General features: G+C 42.8%; 1 protein-coding gene across 4 annotated transcripts in view; it reads left to right on the forward strand.

Moving 5' to 3' along the window:
* The window catches only part of Tei (irregular chiasm C-roughest protein teiresias), a 309,776-nt gene that overhangs the window by 221,706 nt on the left and 61,340 nt on the right, over positions 1–26,730 (forward strand). For all 4 annotated transcript variants that reach the window (XM_070670714.1, XM_070670715.1, XM_070670716.1 and 1 more), the window contains exon 10: positions 18,387–18,509. In XM_070670714.1, the coding sequence (XP_070526815.1) occupies positions 18,387–18,509 (123 nt within the window). The remainder of the gene's footprint in view (positions 1–18,386; positions 18,510–26,730) is intronic.

Genomic DNA, 26,730 nt, shown 5'->3' on the forward strand with positions numbered 1-26,730 from the left:
AAAATACCAGTAGTTGCTGAAACTTGCGCGAACAATGGCAATGAGACGCGATAGAGAAAGTCGAACCGCGCCGCGAGAAGAAAGAATAAAAGGGCACCGAGGCCGCTGGCACTGTAAGACAGGAGCTAATTCTCTCTTCGCTCAACCCCGCTTTTCCGTTCTTTTCTTTCCGTTTTTCTCCTCTTCCCTCCCTCCCTCCCGTTCCCCTCGCCGTCTCTCTTACGCCTTCGCTCGAGATCCTCGATCTCGGCCTCCATTGAAAATTCATTTCATCTGTCGAATCCCATGGCCAATCTTCCTTTCCATTTAATCCTAAGATGCAGACTACGATATCCTCTTCGTCGATAATCAAGGATCAGGGGGATCGCTCGCAGGCGGAAGTTGACTTGTTCGGGAGAGGAGAAACCGAAGTGGCAGCTGACTGCATTACTTTGGTTAAGTGCGTTCAGCGGAGGGTTCGGTGATTTCTCCTCGGTTCACCCATGCGATACGACAGTATGTGTAATTCTTTCAGAAAACTCTTACTTCGCGTGAGTTGCGTAAAAGAGTGTACGATAAATAAACCTCAACGATGCTCTCATATGCGCGATGAATAATACATACGGATATTAACGTCGATATTTTTTACTTACGCAAATTTGGCGTTGAAGAGAAATGAAAGAAATTACTTAAAAAAAAAAAAATAATAATAAAGAAAAAAAGTAGACACGTGTACAAATTAAAAAAAAAAAAAATAGAATATTAGTCTTGCGGGGGATTCAACGTTAATTATTAATTACGCAACGTCTTTATCACGCGGCGGTTCCTACATACAAGCAACGAGGCAACAAACAGTATTTTCTAAATCACATCGAGTCACTGCCTCCTACATATTTCCGTGAAAATTCTTTTTCTATCGCTTTCCTTCCGCGCGATTTCACCTTTCATTCTTCGCGTCTCATTTGTGCATTGGCGCATTTCTTCTTCCTCGCTCGGCTCATGTTTTTCCATTGAAAAAAAAAAAAATACGAAAATAAGATTTACGATCGACGATTTAGTACCCACCCGTGTCTGTTCGCCGTCGTAATGAGAAAATGAAAGGGCGATATTTTAAAGTGCAATATAGTCGCGATTGGCGCGAGATGAACAAGGGGGCTTGCACGGCGCGCCTGCGAGGCGCGATTCGCTGCTGGCTTACATAAAGAGATAAAGTGAGTATAACGAGGACGCGCGAGCGCGAGAAGGGGGGGAGGGCAGAGGGAGAAATTGGCCACCCGACGCCAATCGATCGGAAAATTGGGTTACATAAACATCTTTTGCTTTCGTTACCCATCTTTGTTGCCGTCTTTCCTCTCTTTGCTTCGCCGTCGAAACGCGCGACGCGATACGTATTTCCCGTTCGCTACGTTACGTGCCTTCGCGCCTTATCACCCGGCATCGCGTTGCACGATATCTACGATATACCCCCCTCGTTCCTTGTTTTCAATTTCTTCGAAATCGAGGGTGAAACAACGTCCTGCCGCTTTAAATTTACATCGGATCTTAGAAGCCGTCCCTCTCGTTTGCCGGGCATTACGTTATCGGAATTCGATAATTTGAAGCTTTCCGCTGCAGGGCTGCTCGATAGAAGCGTAGGAGAGCTTCTTCATCTCGCGCAAGGCGGCTCTACTCGCCGCGAAGTCAAAGACGCGCCATTTCAACGCGGAATGTATAAAGCATAATTAATTGTTAATTTTTTTTCTCTCACTTTCCTTTCGTCCCTTTGCTATTTCTCTGCCGCGATGCAGATGGTCCTTTTTTTTAATGACGCGACTTATTAGTTCGCGTAATTCTCCGTATATTTTCGCCGAAGGTTTCTTTTACTCCGCTCGTACGTTTCACGAGCGTTGCTTAAATTATTGACTGCCTACCTAACCTCATTATTGTTCCACGCGAGTTTTATCGAAATTTATTATTTCTTTTTATTTATTTAATTATTAATACCGATTATAGATTAAGTTTTATTAAGAGATTTTTCTTTTCTTTTAAGAAAAATAATTCTACGCGTTTTTCCAATATAAGCCCTAGGCAATGTGAAAAAGAAATAAAGTCATACGACTCACCGTTCGATGCGCAGCAGCAGAGTTGACGATACAGCAGGTGACTGTAACAGAAAATTAAAAGAAAATTAATTGTAGAGATGCTAAATTAAAACATTGTCTTAAAAAAAAAATTACGCGTCTTTGATTCTTAATTTAAATAAATAAAATTATTTGAAAATAAAGCGAAGAGCTGGGGAATTTATTAAAAGAATTAATATTCACCTAAAAGTTGCTCTGCCGACACATGATGCCCGTCCCGGGCCTGCTCCTCCTCTCAGTTTGCGTGTCGAGTCATCCTTCCGCGCACAAGTCACTCGCGGACACCTCGACCGTGATTTTACAATCGCGAGAATTATCTACTTATCACTTTCGCGCGGCCCTGTCCGGCACTCGCGTTTAGAAAAAAGTCGTAAAAAATTCCGCGCGAATACTCAACGAACTCCCGGAACGACCGACGAACCGGCTGCGGTTCGTAAAATTATTATTAACGGCGGCGAAGACGGCACTTTCGATGACGACGGTGGATGCGGCTGCGTTAATCTGTAACAAAAAGAAAAATATATACAATTTAATTGTGGAGTTGCTGCAAATGTTCGATCTTTAAAAAAGAATGCACGCGTTTCTGAATAGTATATCAAATAAATAATTTAAAATAAAATTTTCTATTACGAGAAGCTGTTAGTTTTACGTTTCGAAAGAGTAATTCTTACCTCTGGGGTTGCTCCGTTGAAGCACGATGCCTTTCCGAGGCCTCCTCCTCCTCTCAGAATATCAGGCGGCGCGTTAGATTCTCCGGATTTTTATCTGAAACAGAAAAAAAGTTACATTTGGTTAGTATGAAGAATTTACTGCGATCACATTAAATATTTAACGTACATTAAAAAACAAGTTCGCGTTCAGCTGCGGCGACGGCGACTAGCGTACGTGACCTTAAAGTGGTGTGCGTCGAGTCTCACACATTGTACGCAATACGTGTCTGCATGTCTGCTTACACCACTCTAAGGTTGACGCACACCACTCTAAGGTCACGTACGCTAGCCGTACTTGCTTCCCAGGGTACGACAAAGTACTAACGCGTGGAAACATCGCGGTCTACGTTGCCGCAAGTCCCGACCGACCTTCGACTAGCCGACGATTAATTTTCAACGTCGCGACGCACTTCCGCCCACGTGCGGGAAATTCCACGCCCGGCGAAAACGCTGCTGATGATCCCGGAAAAGTAACTTTCGCTCGGCACACTCGGGGTTCGATCGAAGCGTGGCCGAATCAATTACTCGTATCGTTGCGATCGCGTCGAAGAATCGTACTTCGCGTAAGGGATTTTTACTTACTTCGAGGAAAGGAGACGTGACGGAGGTTGCTCTCCGTACACGGAGAACGGAGGAGACGAGATAGTTCGCGTGGCAGGGTGGTTATCGTCGCTGGAAAGTACGTAATTTTCCGATGTACGCAGCGCGGCTCTTGTGTACGTGCGTCTCGTTCGACCGCTGATCAAAGACAGAGACAGAGTAGAGGTAGTGGGGGAATCCATGCATGCTCGCGGCACGCCCGTGTTCCCTCTACCCTCCCCCCTGCCTCTCGCTCTCTCTCTCATACCGCTACACAATTTTACATGTGTGGAAAATTTTATATACCGAATATTATGCCGAATATTACGTCAAACATAATCCGACCGCGATTCTCGCGCTGTTTTGCCGCTGTTTACGACGAGCGGAGAATTCTATATCCGCCGTGAAGTTCTTGCCGAATGGAAACTCCTCGGAAATCGCACCGCGGAAGGAAGCGGCCCCCGTGAAAGAGGAGTTTCGTAGGAATGTACACGAAGTTGCGTGTAAACTTACTTCTTCAAGCGCCGCGGCGCGCTCATTTGCATCCCGCTATCTTTCACAGTTACCGTTCTTATAACCCGGGCCGCGGGGCGAAGGCACTCGAATTCCTGCTCATCAGCAAGTTTTTCGTATTGTTAACTATGTATATCTTCGTTTTCGATTAAAGCGCACAGTAGACGATTTGCCTTTCGGTAAAAACTTTCATATTGCGTTATGACTCGTAGCTTTTATTTAATCCTTCGCGCACTGTGCCTTACATATTCGCGGCTGTACATGTAAATTTCTAATCGGAACATATTTACACTATTGTAAATATGTCGAGATATTACGAATAAAAAAAAAAACTAGTCTTTAAAAAGGTTTTACGAGAAAGCGTTGTTTTCTTTCTATTTTTTTTTCTTTTTTTTTTTTCTTTTCCGAAAGCTGTTTTCTAACGGGCTTTCAGGAAAATGCCCGAAAATATATGAGATCGTATAATATTTGCTTATCTCCAAATGGAATCGTTTGAATACAAAATTTCAACAAGCGTATCAAAAATCCAGACGAAAATATCCGTTATGATTATACCACCGTGCGGAAGGAACCCCTGGCGACCCTGCAACAAGACTCTACGATGAGTGTAAAAGATAATTGGCATCATCTCTGAGAGCCAGCAGCTGTTTGAGCATCGTGGCTTAATAATCATTTGCATACCTTTACCTGGTTCAATGTAACATCGGTTATCTAGCAGCGTCGGGCCCTTCAACTTTTCTCTTTGTAAACCGACAAACTTAAGCTCATCAGCTTTGCCGGAGCTGAGCTTCCGCTTTTTCGTCTACGGACGATCCCGAGAGAGAGAGAGAGAGAGGATAGGTCTTTAAAAAATAAAAAAAAATAGGAAAAAAAAACGAAAAGAAAAGGGAAGAAGAAGAAAATAGAAGGAAGAGGAGGAAGAAAAGTGGTCGCGCACACCCACGTGTACACAAGCGTATGCGGGAAAAGGATTCGCTCGGCGGTGTTGGAACAAGACGCTCGAGAAGAGGTAACCTTGCTAATGAGCTCCGTCAATTTAGCGAAGACTGGCTTATGGGCCGTAAGCTTTGCTTAATATGAAGTAATATCGCTTGCTATCCCGGTTATAAACCCGCCCCGCGATTCCTTCAGCCTCAGAGGGAAATCATCCCCACTTCACATTAATAGAACCGAGACGTGTAAGTTTTGCAAGCAGCGTTGCTACTTACAAATGTCTCAGTCTCGAAGTCTTAACATTGCGATAAAATACTTTGCTCGGAGAAAAAAAGTCTTTTACTCTTTCTTTTTTAAGTTAAATCGTTTTTTGACGAATTTTCATTAACGACACGAGATTGTGTTTTTTATATGTACACTTTTTAAATAGAAATGAAAAATTTCACCGCTATTTATAGAAAAATAATACATCCTTCAGTAAATATTGTTTATATCAAATTCGTATATAAATTATAAAATTTGACAGAATTTGTCAGATTGCATTTATTTGATTTACAAAACATTCTGGAAATTATTTTGTTATACAATATTAATAAATGGGTTCTTATTCCGTCGTCAAAACAGCAACAGTTTTAACAGCAAAATATATTATTTAATTGAAATGAAATTAAATTTGCTTTAGAGAATTCGTATTTCTACGAATAAATTTGCTCGCTGTCAACAGAGTTTTTACATTTTATTAATAAAAACCTTGTGCTAATATCAATTAATTGATTACACCGGCGGAGTTTGTTAGTTTTCGTGTCGAATGTGCGTGACGATTTTAATAACAAATTTTTTTCTCTCGAAACTGCTGAAGTTTATCACGCGCGGGCAGACTTGGGGCAGTATATTGCAAAATAGCACGTATTATATCGCAAGCTGCTGTACACGCGACGCGCAATAATATGCATAAAACATTTCTAATTTCAGTAGAAAAATACATGTGTCTTTCCTCTCTTTCAAGCTGGAAGATACATTCTTATTGAGCTCACGTAACCGTTCTCGCGGCAAAAAGTCTTTGACATCACTAACGGCTGCTCGCTTTATTAGTATTCCAAACCGCTGCGAGAAACGAAATTCTAATCATTGCGAAACGGCGTTCGTTAGAATCGGTTGGATTTCAGCGGCTGAATTTTCCGCGAGGTCGAACCGTTAAACCGAATCCTTGTAACTTAAAAACTTCGGTGATTGGTTGTTCTAAAAGAATTTACGTGTGAAATATAAAGGTGAGAAAGGGAGAAATTTTTATCCGCGCGCTATTTAACGCAAGAAAGAAAAAAAAAAAACCAGGAACGGAGACAATTATGAAGATAGAAATTCACCGCGTCTCTCTATTAGCTTGCTAATGAGTTTAAAACTAGCCTACCGCGGTTGACGTCAGGTTAACGCTCATCTTTATGCGTCTTCACGGTTCAGCTCTCACAGAGTTTCTTTTGAGGCGGGTTTTTACTATCCCTGCCCGGAACCTTGACGCGCCAGCCAAGCTACTCCATCAGCTCCGCGGAGCGTATTTATATTTCGCCTCCGACTAGCCGGGGCTTCCTCCCCGTACACGCCGCTCATTATACGAGTAATTTCACTCGCGCGAGCGGCACTCGCGGCGTTACGACGGTGCGCAACCCTCCGTCGGCTGTATTATTCCGACGAATCTGCCGCTTTGCCGTAAATTACAGAGCTTAAAGACGCGTCTCGCCATTCGATGTCTCACGGCTGTTATTATTTCGCCGGGTGGGAAACGCGGAGTGGAAACGTACAGTGGGAATACAGATTCCCCGAGATCGACGTGGACGCGACGAAAACGTGCGCGCGCTCGACGATCTCCTCGCGACGAAAACCAAGCGGTTACATCCAGGTCGGTTACCGGGCCACGCACCGGTAAGCTCTCCCGCTCGCAATCTCGGTATCGCGGTAGTTTAGCCATCTCGTTAAGGTAAGGTCAATAACGTTTTTACGCTAGACCGGAGTCACCGCGGATGGAGATAGGTGTTAAGTTAAGGGAGGCGAGGAGGACCAGTTCTCGGTCCAGCGCGTAAGTTCGACCGTGCGTCTCGCCCGCGCGAGACTTCCGCACGCCGGGCGGGAGAAGGTGACGCGGCGTGAGAATTTGAAATTCAGATTAATATTACAGAACGCGGAATCGTTAACGCTCGGCGTAAAGCCACCCACGGCATTACCATATACACGCTGTCTCACGCATCCGGATGTGTATCCACGATGTCTCGCGGGTCGCGTCGCAGCGTATATTATTCGCGTATGGTATTTACTCTCCTCGGGTTCGGGGTCGGCTCGCAGAAACCGCGGGGCTTTCAATGAAACGACGTTGATTCCCGTCGGAAAGTAGACACCGGCGTCTGCGCTCTCAATAGACCTGTGATTCTGAATTGGATACATTATTCCGCTCACCTTTTGAAAACTCCCTTGGGAAAAGGGATGCTCCCGGATTAGTACGTACGAAACACGTGCGCGAGTTGCATAATAAAATACGGCTACTTCAACGAATATTAATAGTAAAATCCTTCTCGATTCTGTATACGTGTGGAAAGGAGATGTTAAAAATAGAGAGACAGAAAGAGAGAGAAAGAGAGAGAGATCGTCTAGTATAAACTTGAAAGAATTAACAAAGCAAAACGTCTTGAAGTATTAAGCTTTTAAAATAATTTCAATGTCTTAATAAACAGATATAATTATCTTCTTTAGATCGTGTTCTTCTTTGGGCTTTATATTTTTTTAATCTAATTTTTCTACACGTTTCTACATAAATTTTTAGCTGCTTGATGGTTTATTCTTTCATTTTTTTTTTTTTTTAATTATGTACACAAATGTTTACAACATTATCGAAGTCATTTTGTTGAGCAAAGAATCCTGAGGTATATAATAGAAAAATAAGGAAAGAGCTCGGGCTGTATCATATTGCTCAGTGCAGTAGAAGCACTAGTATAGTAGAAACAACTACAATTTGATTAAAGTTAGATTCTTCTTACATCTTAGCCATGTGCTCTTGCGTTGATAAGAAAGACATTAGAGAAATTATGCTGGATAATCCTCTTGCAACATTATCTTATCTGTAATTTAATACGCGAGCCGGGCATCTGTTTTCTGTTTGTCACTCAATTTTTTTACTAATTAAGACTTTAATTATCTTACAGTTAATTATAATGTAAATTGGTATTTGCAATAAATTTTTTTTTTTTTTTTTGCAAAGCAGAAATTATTTAATTAAAAAAAAATTTAAAAAGTGTAATAAACTAGATATTTTTTTTTTAATAAAAAAACATGTTATTAAAATTAAAAAAATTACGTTTACCGCATGGAAAAATATAAAAGGTAGATAGTTTGTGGTTTATCACGCGAGTATCACGTATCGGCGAAAGGGACGTTCGGCGACGGGAAAATAAAGTCGATAAATATAATTTCGACGTCGGGAACGCTTTCCGCTTAAATCTGACGATGCTTTTAATCCTCAAAGTCTCCAAGATAAAGTTTCCCCAGTTTCGCGGAATCGGTCTAACGCTCGGCGCGGGGTAAACGACCCGGGACCCTATTGAAAAGCTCGCGGGTTCGAATTATCTGTAACGCAAACTACTTCTCAACAAGCCTCAGCCAACATCGTCCCCGGTTCGCGTCATCATTATTTACAGACGACGTTGTTTGCTCTGCTGACGTCGAGTTTAAGCGCGAAATGTCCGCGTTCCGCAGATCCGCACACCGACGCCGGCTAACGTCAACGAGTTTACGTCGGGTCGTTTTGCCATGGTCTAAGTCCCGGATTACGCGTTTCGCGCGGCAGCGGCATGAAAATGTTCATGCGCAAAATGAGACAGGTCGCGCCCGAGTACTAAAGCACAATTGCGTCTCGGCTTCGTGCCATAATGTTCTGCTTTTGTGTCACGATCGACTAGCCAGTTTACAGGAATCCCGCCCCGTTCCCTCGTTTCCGCGAACGGAAGTTCGAAATTGTTGAAGAATTTTGCGCCCTCGTTTATGGCTGGGCCCCTAAACCCCCGCGGCTTGGCAAACGTATAAATTCCAACCGGAAATTGAAACCAATATATTCTCAATAAGTTTAGATTCTAATGCGCCGCGGAAATGGAAATTTATGTGTTTGCGCGGATGGCGTGGGAGCGCGACAATTAATGTAAAATATTCTTCCTCACGCTTGTGGCGTTTAAGATTTAATAATAAAATTACGAAAATAATGTTCCGTGAACTTCGAAAGCGTAATAAAAATATTCCAATTAGAAAAAATGAAAGGGGGGAAAAAAAAGAAAAAAAGAAACGAGGGGAGTGCTATAATTAAACGATACATTGTTACCGGACAAATTGAAAATTAAAAAATGCAATTATACATTTTTTTTTTTCATCTACTAGACGAAATATCAAGAAATAATACCGTACATAAATTTCTCCATTACGTCGTCCCGTTTTTACGTTCACGCGGTATCGATTCTTGACCATTTGACGTGTACAGAAACGACGGAGTCATTCATCGTGGCGCGACTAATGACGAAGACACGGCAAGTTGACTGTAAAATTAGAATAAACGATGTGCACCCGAGTCATAATAGATACGGCGTAATGTAATGTATCACAGCAATTTTATCGGAAACCGATAATTGAGCCGGCCATCTGTAGATGACTTCGAAAACCGATACTTGTGCATGCACGAGACAACTTTCGCTACCTCCGAAGAACTATATGCGGTAAATCAGCCGCGGCAGAAACGACGAAAATAGTAATTAAATTTTTCAGCCGCGACGAAGTTAACTCTCTACCTAAGTCAAGAATACGGTCTAGCCTCTCTCATCCTCGCCGTATATTTCCGTAACATCGCCGCGAAATCTTCCCGTGTAACCAAAGCCCCCCCTTCTTTCCCCGCGATCGAAGTTAATCTTTAGCGAAGTATAACTTATAACGTGCCATCCCGGCCCCGACTTTTCTCGCGTGTATTCTGCTGCCGGGCCGCATTAATATCGCTGTTAATGTCTACACGCGGACAGTTCTCCGCGCGACTGTTTCTCTGACTCTGGTCCTTCCTCTCATCTCTCTCTCTCTATCTTTTTTTTTTTTTTCCTTCTTTCGCGCGAGCTACAGCTACGAGTTCCCGTTTCTCACTTTTTCCGCTACCGCGGTGAACCGTCTCGTCTCACCTTCTTTCGCGTCGCTCATCCGACCACCGCCGTCGTATATAATTCCGGGGCCGGCCGAGGACGAGAGATTTCCACCGTACATGCATACGTGCGAAATGAACGTCGACTGTCATTGTGGACGGCACTTCATTAAAGCGACGGGGCTGACGATTTTCCTTCTGTCCGGCCGTCGCGCCGGCAGTCGCAATTCCCTTCGCCCCCGTGAATTAAAACGACATATACCACGTCGTTAGAGAGCCCTTTATCGCGGATTTATCTTACGCAGTGGTAAAACCTCGATGCGGAAAACGAGCGCGCAAGGTCCGGACCCGGTTTTTTTTTTTCTTTTTTTTTTTTGAGCGATCTTGAAATAACGACGGTTTGAGGACGGTAAATTATCGGCAATGTTACAGAAAACGTAGTTAGGACACGGTGATCGCGTTCACGTCGATTGAACATATATTTATTGATGGAGAGGGGGAATAAAAAAAAAAAAAAAAATAAAAGTGACGTTACGCCAGAGACTTGTTCGCAAGGACGCGTTGCGCAGTCTCAGGAAACGCAGGAAAATCGATATTGTTACGATATCACAGAAGACCTGCGATTATTTTAATATCAATTTAGATAATGGGTTTCGAATATTTACGTAAAATCAAATTACTCTCATCAAGATAAAAGTCCATAATTTTCTACATCGCTAATTTAATTTACAGCTGTACGTTGCGAGCCCGGAATTAAATCAATTACCGTGAAAAAGACTTAATCAATTACATTTTGTTAAAGAAAAAAAAGAGAAAAAAAAAATTAAAATACATACACGTAACGAGATTATTATTCTAATATTATTTTCATATTATTCGTAACGATCTTAATGAAACGACTGATTCGATCATAAATGTAACAATCTTTCGCGTCGGAATTATTCATTATATATTTTTTTTTCAAGATAGCATCTTTCGAGGGGCACGCGATATTTTTCTCATTAATCGATTTGATTACATGAAAATAAAACCGCCGGGGACGGCCGGCGGATAGCGGGGCGCGGTTATTCAATTGCTGTGGGGACCGAGCCGTCTGGTTTCCGCTCTATTTCTTATATCTCGAGAACTGACGGGACGCTTCCCGCTCGGACGGCTCTGCGGGCATCTCACGTCGACGTCTAAAGTGGTGTATTCCCCGTTGGGTGTGGAGGATAAGGATATCTTATACTCCAGAGAACGTGGAGAATGTACCCTCCACGTTCCCGGAGTATATTCTATAGAGACTACACCCGCTGTAATACCAGATTCTAGTTACGTATAATTATACAGCGTATGCGATACACATTTACTACAACAACAAGACTGGCTGTAAGGAGTTGTGACATAGACCAAGAACATTGTTGCGCGATTACGTACGCGTGTATTCCGGTACCCTCGGTTTCTCCTTTGACAAAAATTACCGTCGCGTGGAGAACGCAGCTCGATAATTGGACGGATAACTGAGCCTTTCCCTGAATAATTTTATTACTCATTAATTTGTTTTTTTTATTTCCGTTACTTTTGACGTGCTGCACAATGTCTAATATTGCTATCTATTTCTGAGAGATATAACTTGTTTCAAGTAAGTCTAAGCAAGTTTGCGAAAGCTAATACTATTGTATTTGAACGAGATAGAGAGAGAAAGAGATGGAGAGATAGAGATAGAGGAGGGTGTACGCGGCATTAGAGGGAAGTAGTTTGCGAGTGCTTAATCGAAGTTCGACAACGGGTCGAATAAATTTGGTTCGTACGTAGCCTCGAGCAGCAATGCGGATACCTTTGATATCGACATAATCGCTGTTCGAAGTTGAAGTCTTCATAACCCTCCGGGGTCTTTCTCAAAGGAGCGCCGCCCGCGAGATGAAAAATTCTCATAAAACTTCATAAATATTTCAAGGACTCGCATAAGCGGGTAATTAGACTGAATTAGGGATCCCCGGAGTAATATTGCTTTTTCAAACACCGCCGTCGTCTTGACTTTTCGTTGAGAATGACGGTATTTCTCGATGATATTGTTTTTTCAAGCGACTTATGTAATAAATTTTTTTTTCCCTTATTTTTTAAACAGACTTTAATTTTCTTTTTTTTTTCCCCTTTTCTTTTTTTTCTTAATTGGTTAACTTTGGTGCAACACGCTCTTATTTCTCGTTATTTTTTTTTATTTAACTTTATCAGTATGAATACTATTAACTTTAAAAGCTTCTCTTTAGAATATGATAAAATTGAAAATAATATTTTTATCGTACCTTAATTGCCAAATATCTATTACCGCGATTTAATGTATATATATATATATTTTTTTTTTTTACCTTTCAACAAAATTACATTCGTTTTATTTTCGAAGCTTTGTTTTTTCCGCATGCACGTATTTTTTATCGTCAATGCTTTATTCACTTTAATAAAATTAAAATCCCGTTATTAACTATATTGTTCTTGTCTCTCGTAACATTAACACACCGATACATTGTATTCACAGGCAAAGTATGCAGCTCTAAGCGACGCTGCGCTGCAACCGAAATCCGATTTGCATCGCGACGCCGCCCGATGAATGCGTTGTTCGCGGACACACAGGTTGTCGCGTATTCTGCCGATTACAAAAGTGCACGCGAGAGCCGACTAGCCCCCTCAATTCACGGGCGCGCAACCCGCGCTTTGTAGGCTTGAATAACACGACTACGAGCGGAAGCGTTATGCGAAATTGCACCGGTATGTTGGCCGCGGCGCTGCTTCGCTAACGCCCCACCGATTAATCCGAAAATAACTCGTAGATTTGTGAAACGGCACGGCAACGTTTCCCCGAGATATCCCTGCGCTACTTCTAATGGCTCGTATCTTCAAAGCCCTTTGGCGGCAAAGTAAATTGCACTTAGACGAGCGGTCGCGTTATAAACTCGCGCGTCGCGGTGGGTCCGGTAATGAAAATTCTACCGTTCGTTTTGCATTCTCTAATGTGGGCTATTTAAATGTTTCGATTATTCCGCGCCTCAATTTCCGTCGCGTTATTTTTTATTTATCACCAGAAGTTACGCGTTACACCAATTTTTTAAGGGATTTTATTTTTTATTTTCTTTCTTTTTAATTTTTATTATCGCGGTTTAAGGCTAATCTACTAGCGAGTTGTATAATTTTCAGGTAGAGTAAAGCTCGTATTGAGCTTTCCAATCGCAGAGTTATTGTGCCGTTTCGAAAGGAATAAATTACTGAAATTTTTATACCGCACGTCCGTTCGGCTATCTTTGAGCGCAATCTGGTATGCACTGTCGTATACGATGCAACAACCAGATTAATAGTGGCTTAATAACAGGCAGCTCCACGGTGCTTGGTAATTATGTAGCAACACGAGAATGCTTAGGTAGGTAACAAGGACTAGTATAGCTCTCGCGCGGTAATTCCTTGGAGAATAACTGCCAGCTTAAGAGCGCGGAAGCTGCGTGAACTTGAGATTACTATTCGGGACTGAAGCGAAGTCGTTTGAGTTTACAAGATCGGGCGCGCCCAAGTTTCTCTCATCGCCTCTTATATTCGTTCCTTCGCGGAGAACAGCGGAAAGGCGAAGAATGATTTCGCTTCGGACTCGTTTAGGTTAATGCAAAACGCGCCGTTATTAATTAAAATACTTACATCGAACGCTTAAACGAGCTGTTGGTAATTGTACGGAAGAGGGCTGATTTCACAGATTTTGCCTACTTTTGCTTAATTAAAATTTAATTTCTTTCTTTCTTTCTTTCTTTTTTTTAATCCCGTTATTTACCTTTACGTGTCTCGTCTTTGTTGGTACTTTTAAGCTAGTTTATGGAGACCACCGACGATATATTTTTTTTACACCGTATTTAATTTCTATTCCTCGCCGTCTTTGGGGCTTGTTTGTCGCTCATTTATCTCTCCCCACAGGGCTGTGTTTAATAAAGTCAACGCGGTATACGCGCCACGGTTGAATGGGAAAATCGCGCGACGCCACGTTATTCAATGTCTACCTCTTTGGCTGTCGGAGCCCTTTGTGTACCCGACATGTTACGAGGGCTTAATTTTCGCACGTGGTGCGCGTCGCCCATTGACCCAATAAAGCCGGACTTAAACTTTAACGGCTGCTATCGTAAACCGCGGCCGTTTCAATGTGCATAAACTGCTGCGCGCCCCGTCGCGGTTCAGCCGGTTGTGATACAGACAAAGTGCAAAGTCGACGGAAATCCGTTGTCTAGATTTCCTCGTCCGAATAATCGCGACGAATCGTAATGAACTATACGCGGGACCGTCGCGAGACACGGCGCCCCGATTGCATTCGCTCTTCGCGTGATTAAATTACGGATTAAAATAATCGAAGGCTAATCCGAGTCGTTATACGTATGCAAATCGAACTAATTAAGCATTAGGCCTTTTAGAAACGTTGTTCTTGAGTAATCTTGTTCGGTGATAATTTATTTGAGGGAGTAGACGAGAATGTCAAATGCGTCCCTTTATCGGGCATCGTTACGCGTGAAAACCGACGGTGCAGATCGAGCTGTTCCACGCAGATGATACCGTGATGCAACCAACGAATTTTTGTATGCCCCTTCGGTGCTATCCTGCGGCTTGTAATCGCGCTGCACATGATTCCCGCCGTATCAGCATTTGCAAATATATACGCAGCGAACATTATCGCGTCGCAACGAGAGCCATTCGGTGGTTTGCCACCTCAATAACGCCGCAGTTATACCGATGATGGTTGTTTAATGATTTTGCGATCGGCCAACCTCGCAAATTACACTTGCTCCCGTTTTTTTCTTTTTTTTTTTTCTCGTCTCACGTTTGAATACCATCGCGTTTCCGCGATTGCGGCTTTCCGCGCTTCTTCGAATCGACGTCGGGGTTCGCTCTTGATTTAAAGCGAATTAACATTACTGGTTATATTGCCGTCGTTTTTTTCGATTCGCGTAAAAATAAAGAAAGAAAGAAGCAATCCCGACAAACAGTAATGGCGCGGCCGAGTATATAGCGAATAACGACGCGCGTGTTACGCTGAATTCGTAAAATTAGTTCTCGCGAATGTGGAGTTACGTTTAAAGCCATATTTGCCATAAAATTATATTTGCAGCCAGTTCAAGTTTTATGCCTCGGAAGGTTTATTCAACTATGAGTCGCACGCATAATTCTGAAGCTTTTCCCGGAATTCGCCCCGTCGATCGTTATTAAATCGCGCAAGAACGCAACATATATTCTACGTACATAACAAACGTAAATAACGATATAGATTCTACGTACATAACAAATTTCAGCCGTTTAATAATGTCGCCGTATATTCATGCGTTCTACCTTTTCTACGTTTACGAAATCCTCTCCCGCAGGTCGTATACAGGTTTGCTTAACGGCCCGTATAAAGTTTACGGGCGTTCCGGCTGAAACAGCAGGAGAATTTTCTTTCGAAGAGATTCGTTCTGGACGAGAGATGGGAAGATCTCGCGTCTTGAAGGTTTCCCGTCGTTCGGCTTATATACGATCTGTACTACGAAACGGTTAATTTTTTTCCCCGTTGTTATAAAATAAAATCAACTAATATTGATAGAAGGAGAAGTAGCAAAAAAAAAAATATAAAATGTAAAAAAATAAGAAAACGCTAAACAAAAAATAAAAAAAAAAATAAAATACGAGAGTCGGGAATGTGAAAAAGAATGCGCACGAAAATCGAAAGAGTTGCACATAGAGCGAAGGACAATTGCGGTAAAAGGCCTCGGAGATATTAGCAGGTTCCGTACGAAAGAATATCGCGAAATCTCGGGCAAAAAAAGGACTTTTTTTTGGGTCGCGCCGTGCTGCGCGCCGTCGATTCAGGAATAAAAGATGAACCGGTAGTTTGTGGGCGCGCTTTAAAGTTCTCATCAAGCGATCGAGGTCTGTGGGACACTTCTGTGCCTCATTGTTCCCTTTGTTTGGTGTTTACGCTGTTGCACCGGGGGACTACAGCACGGCATGCCCGGCGGCATCGGCGACTACGACGGACCGGGAAACGCGAGGGTGAAAACGAGAGAGAGAGAGAGAACGAGCGAGGTCGGCAGCGGCGCGCCGGGAAGAGGAGCTTTCATTAAGCTTGCATTGTCCCAGCACCGCGCTATTATAGCCGAGTGAATAACTTCGAGCCATCCCGGTAGTCATGCCGCCCTTGTTCCTCTCCCTTCTTCCTCCTTCCTGCGTCGCTCTGTCTTCCGTTTCACCTTTCTCCGGTTTTACTGTTTTTTTTTTAATTTTTTTTTTTTATTTTTCTTTTCTCTCTCCCTTCCTCGTCTCGCACGCCACCCGCGCGCTACTCCTTTCTCTCCGCGTTCCGCTTCCGATATTCTATGCGTCCCCCCCCCCTCCCCGTGTGCCGCCGACCCTTCCCGTGTCACGTTTTCCAGCGGCCTGTTCCTATACCTTCTCTCGCGCAATTTGACGCATCTCCAATTTATTCCGCGATCTCGGTGGCCGGGGCTGTCCCGTTAGTCGCGGGGCGGCGATATTAACGAGCCGAACGGCGATATAACGGTAACGGCAAATCGCTCGAGCGGCGCCGGGCCAGCGGACATCGAGCGACCGTTCCCTCCCCCTGCTCGCCGGGGCGCCGATGCAGCGCGAGGCGGATATTTCCACCATTTGTCGTCGGCGGCGACGGTGGTGGCGAGACCTTTTAACGAATACGACCTCGGCGCCCGTAAAATCTTGACTGTCCCGTTCGTTAATTACTCGCCACGACCTCGTCGTATCGGTACCTCGTTTGTCCGACGATAATTTTGAAAACCGCTTCCCCCTCGGCCGTTCTCCGCCGAACCCCCGGCTGCCCTATATACGCGCCGCAGCGAAATGTGCTCGAATCCCATCATTCGCTTCCTCGTTGTTCGCTAATGACGCGGACGAGGGTTGGTCCCGTACCGCACGCGGGAGAGAAAAAGGGATGATTGGCAGCGGTGGCGAACAGGGACCGCGTCACCTCTGACAATTACATTTAATTTCTAGAGGCACTCGATGCGTGCAATTATTTTCTCGCGGAATTTCGCTTCTTCATTATAACGAGTATTTCGACGGCCGACCCCGACGTTTCTCGTTCCTTTTTCTCTTATCGTTCTCTCTCTTTCTCTTTTCGTTTCTCCGCGCTATATCTATTTGGCGATGATGCGAAGTTATGTCGCTGCGCATAATGTCGCTTCAGGGCGGAAAGCTGGTTTGTATTCGGGAAGTGAACTCTACGCGAAAGCAGGTCACAATGAACTTCTATAGTGAAAATAAGCATCCTACGAGGTTACCTACAAACCATTTAAGCAGATATTTATAATGTGAAAAGTATTTTCGCATTACTGAAACGCCGAGCGAGTTTGCGAGCGCGAAGCGCCGCTAATCTGAAAATGTTATTCAATTCAACTGGAGAGGGAAACGATATCTGTATTCAGGCTGCATTTAAATAAAAGAAAATCAAATGAGGACTGTAATATCACCAAAGTACGTGCCTCCATTACTACTTTCACGTTCCGATGAGATATAACGCGGTGGTTAATTAATACGGCAGAAAAATTTATTGTTACTGTAAAAATTGTTATTTACATTTTTATTTAGATTTATAGGATTTTTTTTTTAATTAAATTTATTAAGACATTTATCAATTGAGTTTTTCTCTTTTTTTTTTTTTTTTTGGGTTGAAATACGTGGTTTTTTATTTTTATTTTCGACTTTTAGAAAGCAATGGTTGGAAGTGATAAAAATGGAAGTCAATTGAAAGACTTTTCCATTGTATCCTTAGTAATCTATCTTCTTAAAGTCTACTATTTTTATTCGAAAATTGGATATTTTCGTGCACGTAAGATTCAATCTACAGTGACCGATAGATCCGTACGTAGAATCCCTCCCCCGTACAAAGAATGACTTTCGAATGCGTAGAAATCAGATTACATTGACCAATACATTTCAAGATTACGGAAATCTTATTCGGAAATTGCGAAGTACCGAGTTCACAGACTTGCTATCGTCCGCTAAAATAAGATTGCAACTCGCAATTGCTACGACTTTCTCAATTGTCCATTAAATGACACTATTTTCATTTTGAATTTCATTATAGAATTCATTTAGATGAATATTACGCGGAAGTGGAACAAGCTGAAAATAGAAGGGAATCTCGTGTATTTCGCGAGATTCAAGTACTCGCGATGCCGTATTTATTTTCGAAATGTTTTCCGATCTCGTTTAAAAATTTAATATTAAAGGCGAATTAAAATTACATTATATGCTGCTTTAATATCGTTTACGATGCAATAATATTTTGATAATGTCTTTAATCCTTTTTTTTTTTTTCTTTTTAATTTCTCTGCAATATCAAAGTACATGAATGTCGTGGCATTGACACTAATTGCTTAATACCTGTTTCAGATACTCCATCGTTCGCGATAACGCGTTTACCTGGTTTTGGAATTCCGATCGTCGAGGGGATGTCTGTCAGCTTGAAATGCGAGGTAGACAGCAATCCAGCTAGTACTCCAATTTGGCAGCGCGGTAAGTGGCGAACGAGAAAAAAAGGAAAAAAAAAAAAAAAAAAAAAAGAAAGAAATAAAATTCGCGCGCGGCGTTTTCACCTAGGCTCTCGATTAGATTTCTCGGAAGAAGAATTCGACTTATTAATACAACCAATTGTCGATAAGTTATTTCTGCAAAATCCTATTTAAAATTGATAATTTTCTATATTGGACTTTATTTTTTATTTAAAACTCCATCATTTAAATGGCGCGGAGATTAACTCCTCTCGGCAGCTATCCACGTATTTTCCACGGCTAGTAAATTTTTGGCTATTTAAATACGCCCGGTAATGAGATTTTTAACGAGTTACTGCCACTATAAACACCCCCTTACTCCAAGCGAATTTCAATCTAGTAATTTACATCGTTTGTAAACAAACATGTTGCATCCAGCTAGATGCAAACTACTCGATCAACTACAAATATATTTTATCTTGATAAAATTTTATCTTCACAAGGCAGCTTTTTTGCGAACATCCAAAAATCAAATAATAATGCGCGTTGCATCGAGCTAGCTAGAATAATTATCCTCTTCCATTCCAACTATTATCTAAAATTGAAATTAAAAAATTGAACATCCGACGCAATTTTTTCCGAACGGCGTAAAATCGCGATAAATTTTAAAAATGGCACGCGATATAATCCTTTATAGAATTTTTGGGAGAAAAAGAGATTAATCACAATCTAATCGAAGAAAAGAATTTGAATACCTTTTAATTAAAAATATGCAGGGTGAGGGCTTTGAAAAAGAAATTCCTACCGTTCTGAAATATTCTTTCTAACGTTATTTCAAATGTTTACTACTTCGAGTTGGTCGCTCGCGTGATGTACTTGCGTATGTAAGCGCGCCCGATACGCACACACGTATATTCGCAAGCAGTGTTTTGGCAGACGGCGAGTTGCGAAGCGCACGTGCATTATTTCGTGTAACTCCCCCATTCCCTGCAGCTAGGAAACGCGTCACGTTGTAGGTAGACACGTTAGCGCGGGCACGTGTAACGGCAACGTGAGCATAATTTAATCACTGTAAACAGGCACTTGGATGGGGTGGAATCTGATGCACATGACCCTCGGCGTAATATCGGCCTCGTAATAACTCTAAAGGAGATGTAACTTATCTGTAAACGCCACGCGTCAATGCGTTGATAAGCGGAACACGTCTGTGATCGAATTATCGAGTTAACCCTCCGTCTAAAAGCTAAATCTATTTCGTTTTTATATATATTTTTTTTCGTTTCTATCGATACCGTAAAATTTCTGAAAGAATTACACGCGAACGCGCGAAGACTAATAGAATTATAAATAATATTAATTGTTGTCATTAGCTTGATTAACTTTGAACCATTATGGAGAGATTTTGGTTTCTCTTCATGTAAAATAAATGAGCCAACAATGGGACCGCGGTATTGAAATTGAAAGATTAATTGTGTAGATAATAGAGAGCGTGAGCTGACAATTATATGCGAATTACTAGATATGTACATATTATAATATTATAATTATCGCGCGCAGCGCTCGCGCAAATAATGTTTCGGAGTAATAATATTGTAAGCTGTATTCTTAGTGTACTTCGCAAAATGCACTCTCCAAAGCGAAGCTTGAGGACTTTCTGCCATTTCCATGCGAAATCTGTCGTAACAATCGCATATTCATTCCTCGCGAGAAGTCGTAATTCTCGCGTAATTAAACCATTACCAACGATATGCTTAGGTGAGTCAAACGCATGTCGCCGCTCGCGGCATAATAACGTCGTCGTCCTTAGCTCGACGCGGAGGGTTGGGAAAGAGGGTGGGAACGACGAGAGGGTTCCAAAGTTCTGCATTCACGCGATTTCCGTCAACCTTGTCGTCTCGGCGTCTCACCTCCCTTGAATCTCGGGGAACCTTGGAGCTCGGGAGAGCTCGAGGGGGGTTTAGGGGGGGTAAGGTGGTACATCCCATAATCACATTATTACGTACCGCAACGGGTGCGACAAGTCCTACCGCACAGACGCCGCCGGAGAAATCGGGGACAATGGACAAACCCCGCGCCACCGCTAGATCTCTCCCTTTCGTCCTTTTCATCGCGGCAATTCTCAGCCGGCGCGCTTTCATTCGGCACCGATAGACAGGTGTAAGCGCTCGATATTATCCCTGTTCCTCCCCCCTCTCCCTCCCTTTCCCCCGATGCACCGCTACACGCCGCCCTCGCGCCTATTTCCGGCATTGTAAATTTCGCCGCGGCGTTAAAGGGAAATTATTCGCTGATCGCGGTACCGTGCCGTGCGCGCGACGCGCGATATCACGCCCGGCACGTTGCTCCATCTAATCTGCCCTATATCTGCGGCCGGCATTTGTGCGGGAGAAAGAGATAAGATCACGTGGACGATTATGCGGGTACGTCCGACGCAACGTGACTGCATCGCGACGTACTTGTGGAATCAGAACGAGGAAATTACGTGTCCGGTGGATAATGGTTACGAGTTATGATAATCCGTCGAAGGGAAATGTATTTAATCGTCTATTATTTTTTTTTTTTTAATCACGTCGTTGCAAGTCATTCGTATTAGTCTGTAGTAATGGAGGAAAAAAGGTACTCGAACGCGTAGTTTCATTATCATTCGACTGTTCTTTGTCGTGGGAGAGCTCACCGGCCGCGGCCGCTTTAACGTTCTGATAAATATTTAAAGCTGTCTATAATTCCCTCCTTCCTATGAGCAGTTCTTGAACGTTTCATGGCTTTTAATCTCGCCTCTATTTCATATTCCGAGCTTAATCTGTCTTATCTTCTCAATTGAGGTGCTCATTGATTGGAATAAGCGATATAAATCCGGGTTCTGTAAAGAACGTCATAACGAAGCAGGAGGAATAATTTTTCTTTCTTAGTAGAAAGAAAAAAAATATCGCTATCATTAAAAATTAATGTTTAAAGTCCGTAAATTAAAAAAAGACGAAATTTATACATACTTATGTTTGCCTGAGAGTAATAACACATTTTACTTAAATTTTAATGATTAAGATACAAAATTGAAATGTAGGCGGAAATAACAAATAATTTTCTTTTATATAGTTTTCTTTTATATATAATTTTATTCCATTGTTATATGTCGTTTATGGCTTTAGTTACTTTATTAGAGTTTGACCCTTATAAATGAACCTTTTAACTTGCCTTCAGCCAGTAATGAGAAATAAAGCGGTAAAATTTTAACAATCTCTCGCTGATTTTAGATTCTTCTAAAGATTTGCTTTAAAGATTCTTTCAAAGATGTCGTTTATAATTCATAAAGCCGCGTTCCAGTTAATTACGAATAGCACGGTCAAAAATAAAAATAAAAAAATTTTCCTTTAACTGCACTTTCAAAATGGTAGGCTTTGCCAAAACTTTAATTTAACTTTAATTCCGCAAAGTTAATTTTCTTTCGGCAGCATATTAATTTTAATTGTAATAAAGACATTAAAATATAAATTCACGAGAAACACAGCAAAGCAATTTCGATGAAGTACATGATCGCTGCCTGTTAATATTTATATTGCAAAAAAATGATAAAAAATTCTGTGTTTAATAAAAAGAAATAAAAAAGAGATGTGCATTAAAAAACAAAATTTTCAAAGAAAAAAAAAAGGAGTTTGTTCATTTTGCTCGTATTTCAAAGAAGTTCTAGGTAGCAATGCACGCTTTACCGAAAACGTTTTACTATCGTATACGTCGCAAAAATATATGGAATCGCATGAAAATCCGGAACTATAAATTTTACAGTATACCGTTGTAGTCACGGTATTAAATTTCGGTTACGTTATATCCGCGTCGCAAATACGGGCCCTCAATACGCGCGTGTAGTTACAAAAATCTGTTTACCCATTAAGTTCCGCATATTCCAGTTCCGCATATTCCAGTTCCGTTATCGCCCCGGTCATTAGCATAATTAAATTGCATAAAGCGCCGCGTATTACGAGATGTTATTGCACCGAGCCGGTTTGCCGGCTAACCGGCCCCGACTATATTTTTATTAAGCCAAATTGAATCCGCCCGGCGTTACCAAATCGTATATCTCCAATCCACCGACGGCGCGCGAGCCGCGATTTTGAGATCGAGACCCTTTTCGGAATTAAGGCTGCCGTCCGATTTGGATTCTGGCAGGGCTGGGGGGGATTTACGAGTGTATACGCCGCCGTTTCGCGGATCGGTAACGACGTTGCTTTTTAGCCGGTGCGGCGAACAAAAAGCTCACCGCAGCATAATTTCCTTTATTCATCGTCAATCAGCGCGGCTTGAGCCGGCCAAGGGAACCGATGGGGTTAGCGGGATGGGCGAGGGCCAGACGAAACCGAGAGAACGAGAAGGATTTCCGCACCGGAGTTCGCCGGAGAGACCACTTTCTTGATTAGACCGTACCGTTTAAGCGGGTGAACCCATTACATTCGTTAAACGTATTCGCTGCGCCGGCGAACTTTTCGCCTAGGTGCATCCACCGGCCTCACGCCGCGGAAATATTACGCCGCGCGTGTCCGACGCCCGCACTTTTCGCGTGCACTTTCCCCGAGTGAAAATCAAAATCGCGATTTCTCACCGCGAACGAATCCGCGAACAGGCGCCGATGAATATTTAAGACCGGTGACTATTCTTATACACCGAAAACGCCGAGCTATCGAGATGGGAAACGAATGATTTTCCCCGGCGCGATTGATATTTGTATCTCGATCCGATTAAAACGGAAGGCAACTACGAACAGATTCTATTTTGCAACTCCGGAATTATCCCGCGCTTAAGTACGCTTTCTTTCGAATAAAAAAATGTTTCACGGCGCGGCACGAAGTATACTAATTCAGATATTAATTATATCGTCTGGCATTAAGCATCAATCGCGGCGCTTCGCTTATATCGTTAATAATATCCATCGTTATTAATTATTATACATTTACGTTATATCAGAAATTGTATCCGGCGGCGGGGCGGGGCTTAGCTTCCGGCGGACATTCGGAAATAGTTTGGAACCTAAATTGAAATCGCTGTTCCACTTTTCTTTTTCTTTTTTCTTTCTTTCTTTCTTTTTTCGGATATTATTATTCTTTCCACTCAGCAAATTCGTGCCAGTTATAATTAATGCGAAGAATCAACCCGTACAGATCCACCCTCCGCGAGAGGGGGAGGAGGGGGGAGGGGATAATGGTCACCGCGAGAGAGGGTGGCGGCCGTGCCGCGCCGAGTGTTCCATCGGGAAAGCAACCCGAGTTTAGCGCAGCCGATTAAATCGCTTTTCAACCAACTTTTTTAATCCGCCCTTCCGCGCTCTCGTATTCTGCTCGTTAAGAAACACCTTTTTAATCCCCTTTACGTAGACCGATCCGCGTATTTACGCAAGACTGCCTTTTCGATCAACTTTATACGATAGGAGCGGGAATTACAATTTCTCTTGAATTAATCAGAAAAGCGTGAAGAGAGAGGCACTCGAACAGAAAGCTCATTTGCGACGACGCAGTCCGGTAGCCGCGACCGAAGCATTCCCCCCCCCTCGGCCCTTCCAGATCCTCCTCTTCCCCCCCCCCCTCCGGCGTAAATCACAATCGCGAATAACAATTTCGAGATTTGATCGAGATTTCGCTCGGGCACTCCATTCACATCCCGAGTGAATCGCGAGTCGTCTTTCCGCCTCCGCCGTCTCCGAGTTATTTATTGTCCGTTAAAACTTTGCGCAAAACTGCAAGCACGCTTTGACGTGCCGGCGAAACTCGCGCCGATGGAAGTGTCACGGAAATAAAGCGCGCGCTTCTACGCCGTTTGATACATTCGGCGACCCGGAAAGACGTATAAAAATGATTACGCCGAAAAGACGAAAGGATTTATAGCCGAATGTTATTGCGCTCTCCCCTGTTATTCTTTACGTCGTCCCGGCCAGGAATTATGGATCCTAATAATAACGTAACGGCTTATCTTCTTGCAGTTATCTGTTTAAATTTTATTATCGCTTCGCGAGTGAATTAATATTAGCACTCTCTGTTGCTCTTGGAAGGTTTAATTAATGTTAGGAGTGCAATTTTACATTTTAATCGGGGAATTAATGGATGTGTTTGCGGTGTTACTTATTTCGTCGCCGCGAATCGTCGGATTAGAAAGCATATAAATCGAAACTACGGATCAACCTCGTCGGTTTCTTTCGAAGCGCGGAATAAAAATAAAAAAAAGAGTCGCGTTTATCAATCTAGGATCGGAGAATTCGAAAAATTGGACTGATTGTGTAGTTTCGTTTATCTCGTTATTGAGTTACACAAAACGCTGAGAACAGCTGCAGCCGTCACTTTCCGCTGCGATCAGCCGCGTACGAGTGATAAGAACTATGATGGACGACCTGTTATTACCGAACGTCAGAAGGCACTGCGATTTCCACAAGAATTATTGCCAAATACTCCTCTAAAGTAACGGTTTAGCCGTACGTCTGACGTGCCGCGACTTTTTACACCGCGAATGTACTCCTATATCGTGCAAACACGATGGAAAAATAAAGCACTTTGGCCCCGCAGAGCTTTCGAACAACTGGTATATAATATTGCGATAATAATTTATACAGTATAAAATTAATAATAAAACATAGATAATTTAAGGAAACGTTTAACTCGCGAACGTTACCTGCGCTTCTTTACTATTCGCTTCGGTATTTAAAGATAATAATTTGCCTACGCGACTCCGCGATGATCATAAATTAATTAATTAAAATCGAAATCCCGCGGCATATTACGTTCGCACACGCGCCGGGTACTCGCTTATGGTTATAATTTCCGGAAATAAAAGTCTTTTTAATACGGTAATAATGAAACGTTTGGTTGTCAGTCATATTACGTTCGTGACATTAATTATTTATTTAATTTAATAATATCTGAAATTTGATTTCCCTTCGCGAGTATAATCCTGACCTCGTTGTTAAATTAATTAAACTCCCCATGTCGCTGATACAATCGTTTGTTCTATGGTATTCAGCAATATCTCTGATTGCGGATCTCGTTTGATATATGTATGCTCCTCCAATTCTGCTTGCGACAGACAATATCCTCCTCGTGTCAATATCGCTGCCCCATGGGCGGGAAACGTAGCCTTTTATACGAGAACGTACCGCGAGGAGATCGGCGAAATAATTTCTGGGCTATTTTTTTTTTTTGTTCCTTTTTCTTTATATTTTTTTTTTCAATTTTTTTTTGTCGCGTGTGCACTGGCTACGAAATAACTAGATTTATTAAAGTCGTTCCCGTCTTCGTATTACGCCCGGGCAGACTGTATAATTAATCGGCAGCCACGGGACGTGACAGAAAAATCGACGTCCCGTCGTCGTGACGGATGACGCCCGCGCCGCTGCGACGGGAAGCGGCGGCGGCTATATGTGAGTTATCCTATTAAATATTCAATTATTTCTGCCTTCCACTTCTGACGTCTGGAATTCGCTCGGCGCGCGGCCGCGCCGAGCTAACGCCCCGCGCCGCCGGGGCCCGAAGCTTAATCCCTATTCATAGACTCAATCGAGTGATTTCGAATAAATCCTTCGAGCGTTTCCGCGAGATCCGCTGCAATTAAAATACTTTAATATCCTTTGGAGCACGTATCCGCCCCAGGCAGTTGCCTTCGCCGCCCGCGGAACCTTTTCCCCAAACTCACCGCCGCCGCCCGCCGCTCGCCGCCCTTCCCAATTTCTTTTTGATACGGTTGCTCTTATTAAACGTCCCATTCCTTCTCGAGAAAGCACGTTCGCTTCTCGCTCAAAGCCTTTACATCGAGGGCGAGTCACGCAAATTCGGACCCCCGCGATTTCCCGTATTGCAGCGAGTGGCCGTGCAAACAGCCGATCTCGCAATATGGCTTTACAAAGCCGCGATTCGCTTTGAGACTGACGAATGTTTAAACGAAACTAGGAACCGGAGCCAACGCGCTTACTCCAGGCTTGCGTAATTTGTGATTGTATTCAACGCTGTTTGCCGGGATTCTATGAAATGTCTCGCAGCGTTAGAACTTAGGAACAAAGATCGAAGTGAGGTACGTAGAAATAATTTATCGTGATTCCGTTGGATGATCTACAAACGCCGATACACTGGAACGCAGAAACGTTCTCGCGGGAAGAAAACGGGGACGCCGGCTGTGTGAAATCGCTAGGGGAGGAAGTTGATCTTTATATGATTATCATTCGGAGATGGTACAGAGCGAAGATATCGGAACGGCAATGTGCAACTGTACTCGGAATAATT

Source organism: Cardiocondyla obscurior, linkage group LG21 (assembly GCF_019399895.1).
Source record: "Cardiocondyla obscurior isolate alpha-2009 linkage group LG21, Cobs3.1, whole genome shotgun sequence".
NCBI classification, from domain to species: Eukaryota; Metazoa; Arthropoda; class Insecta; order Hymenoptera; family Formicidae; genus Cardiocondyla; species Cardiocondyla obscurior.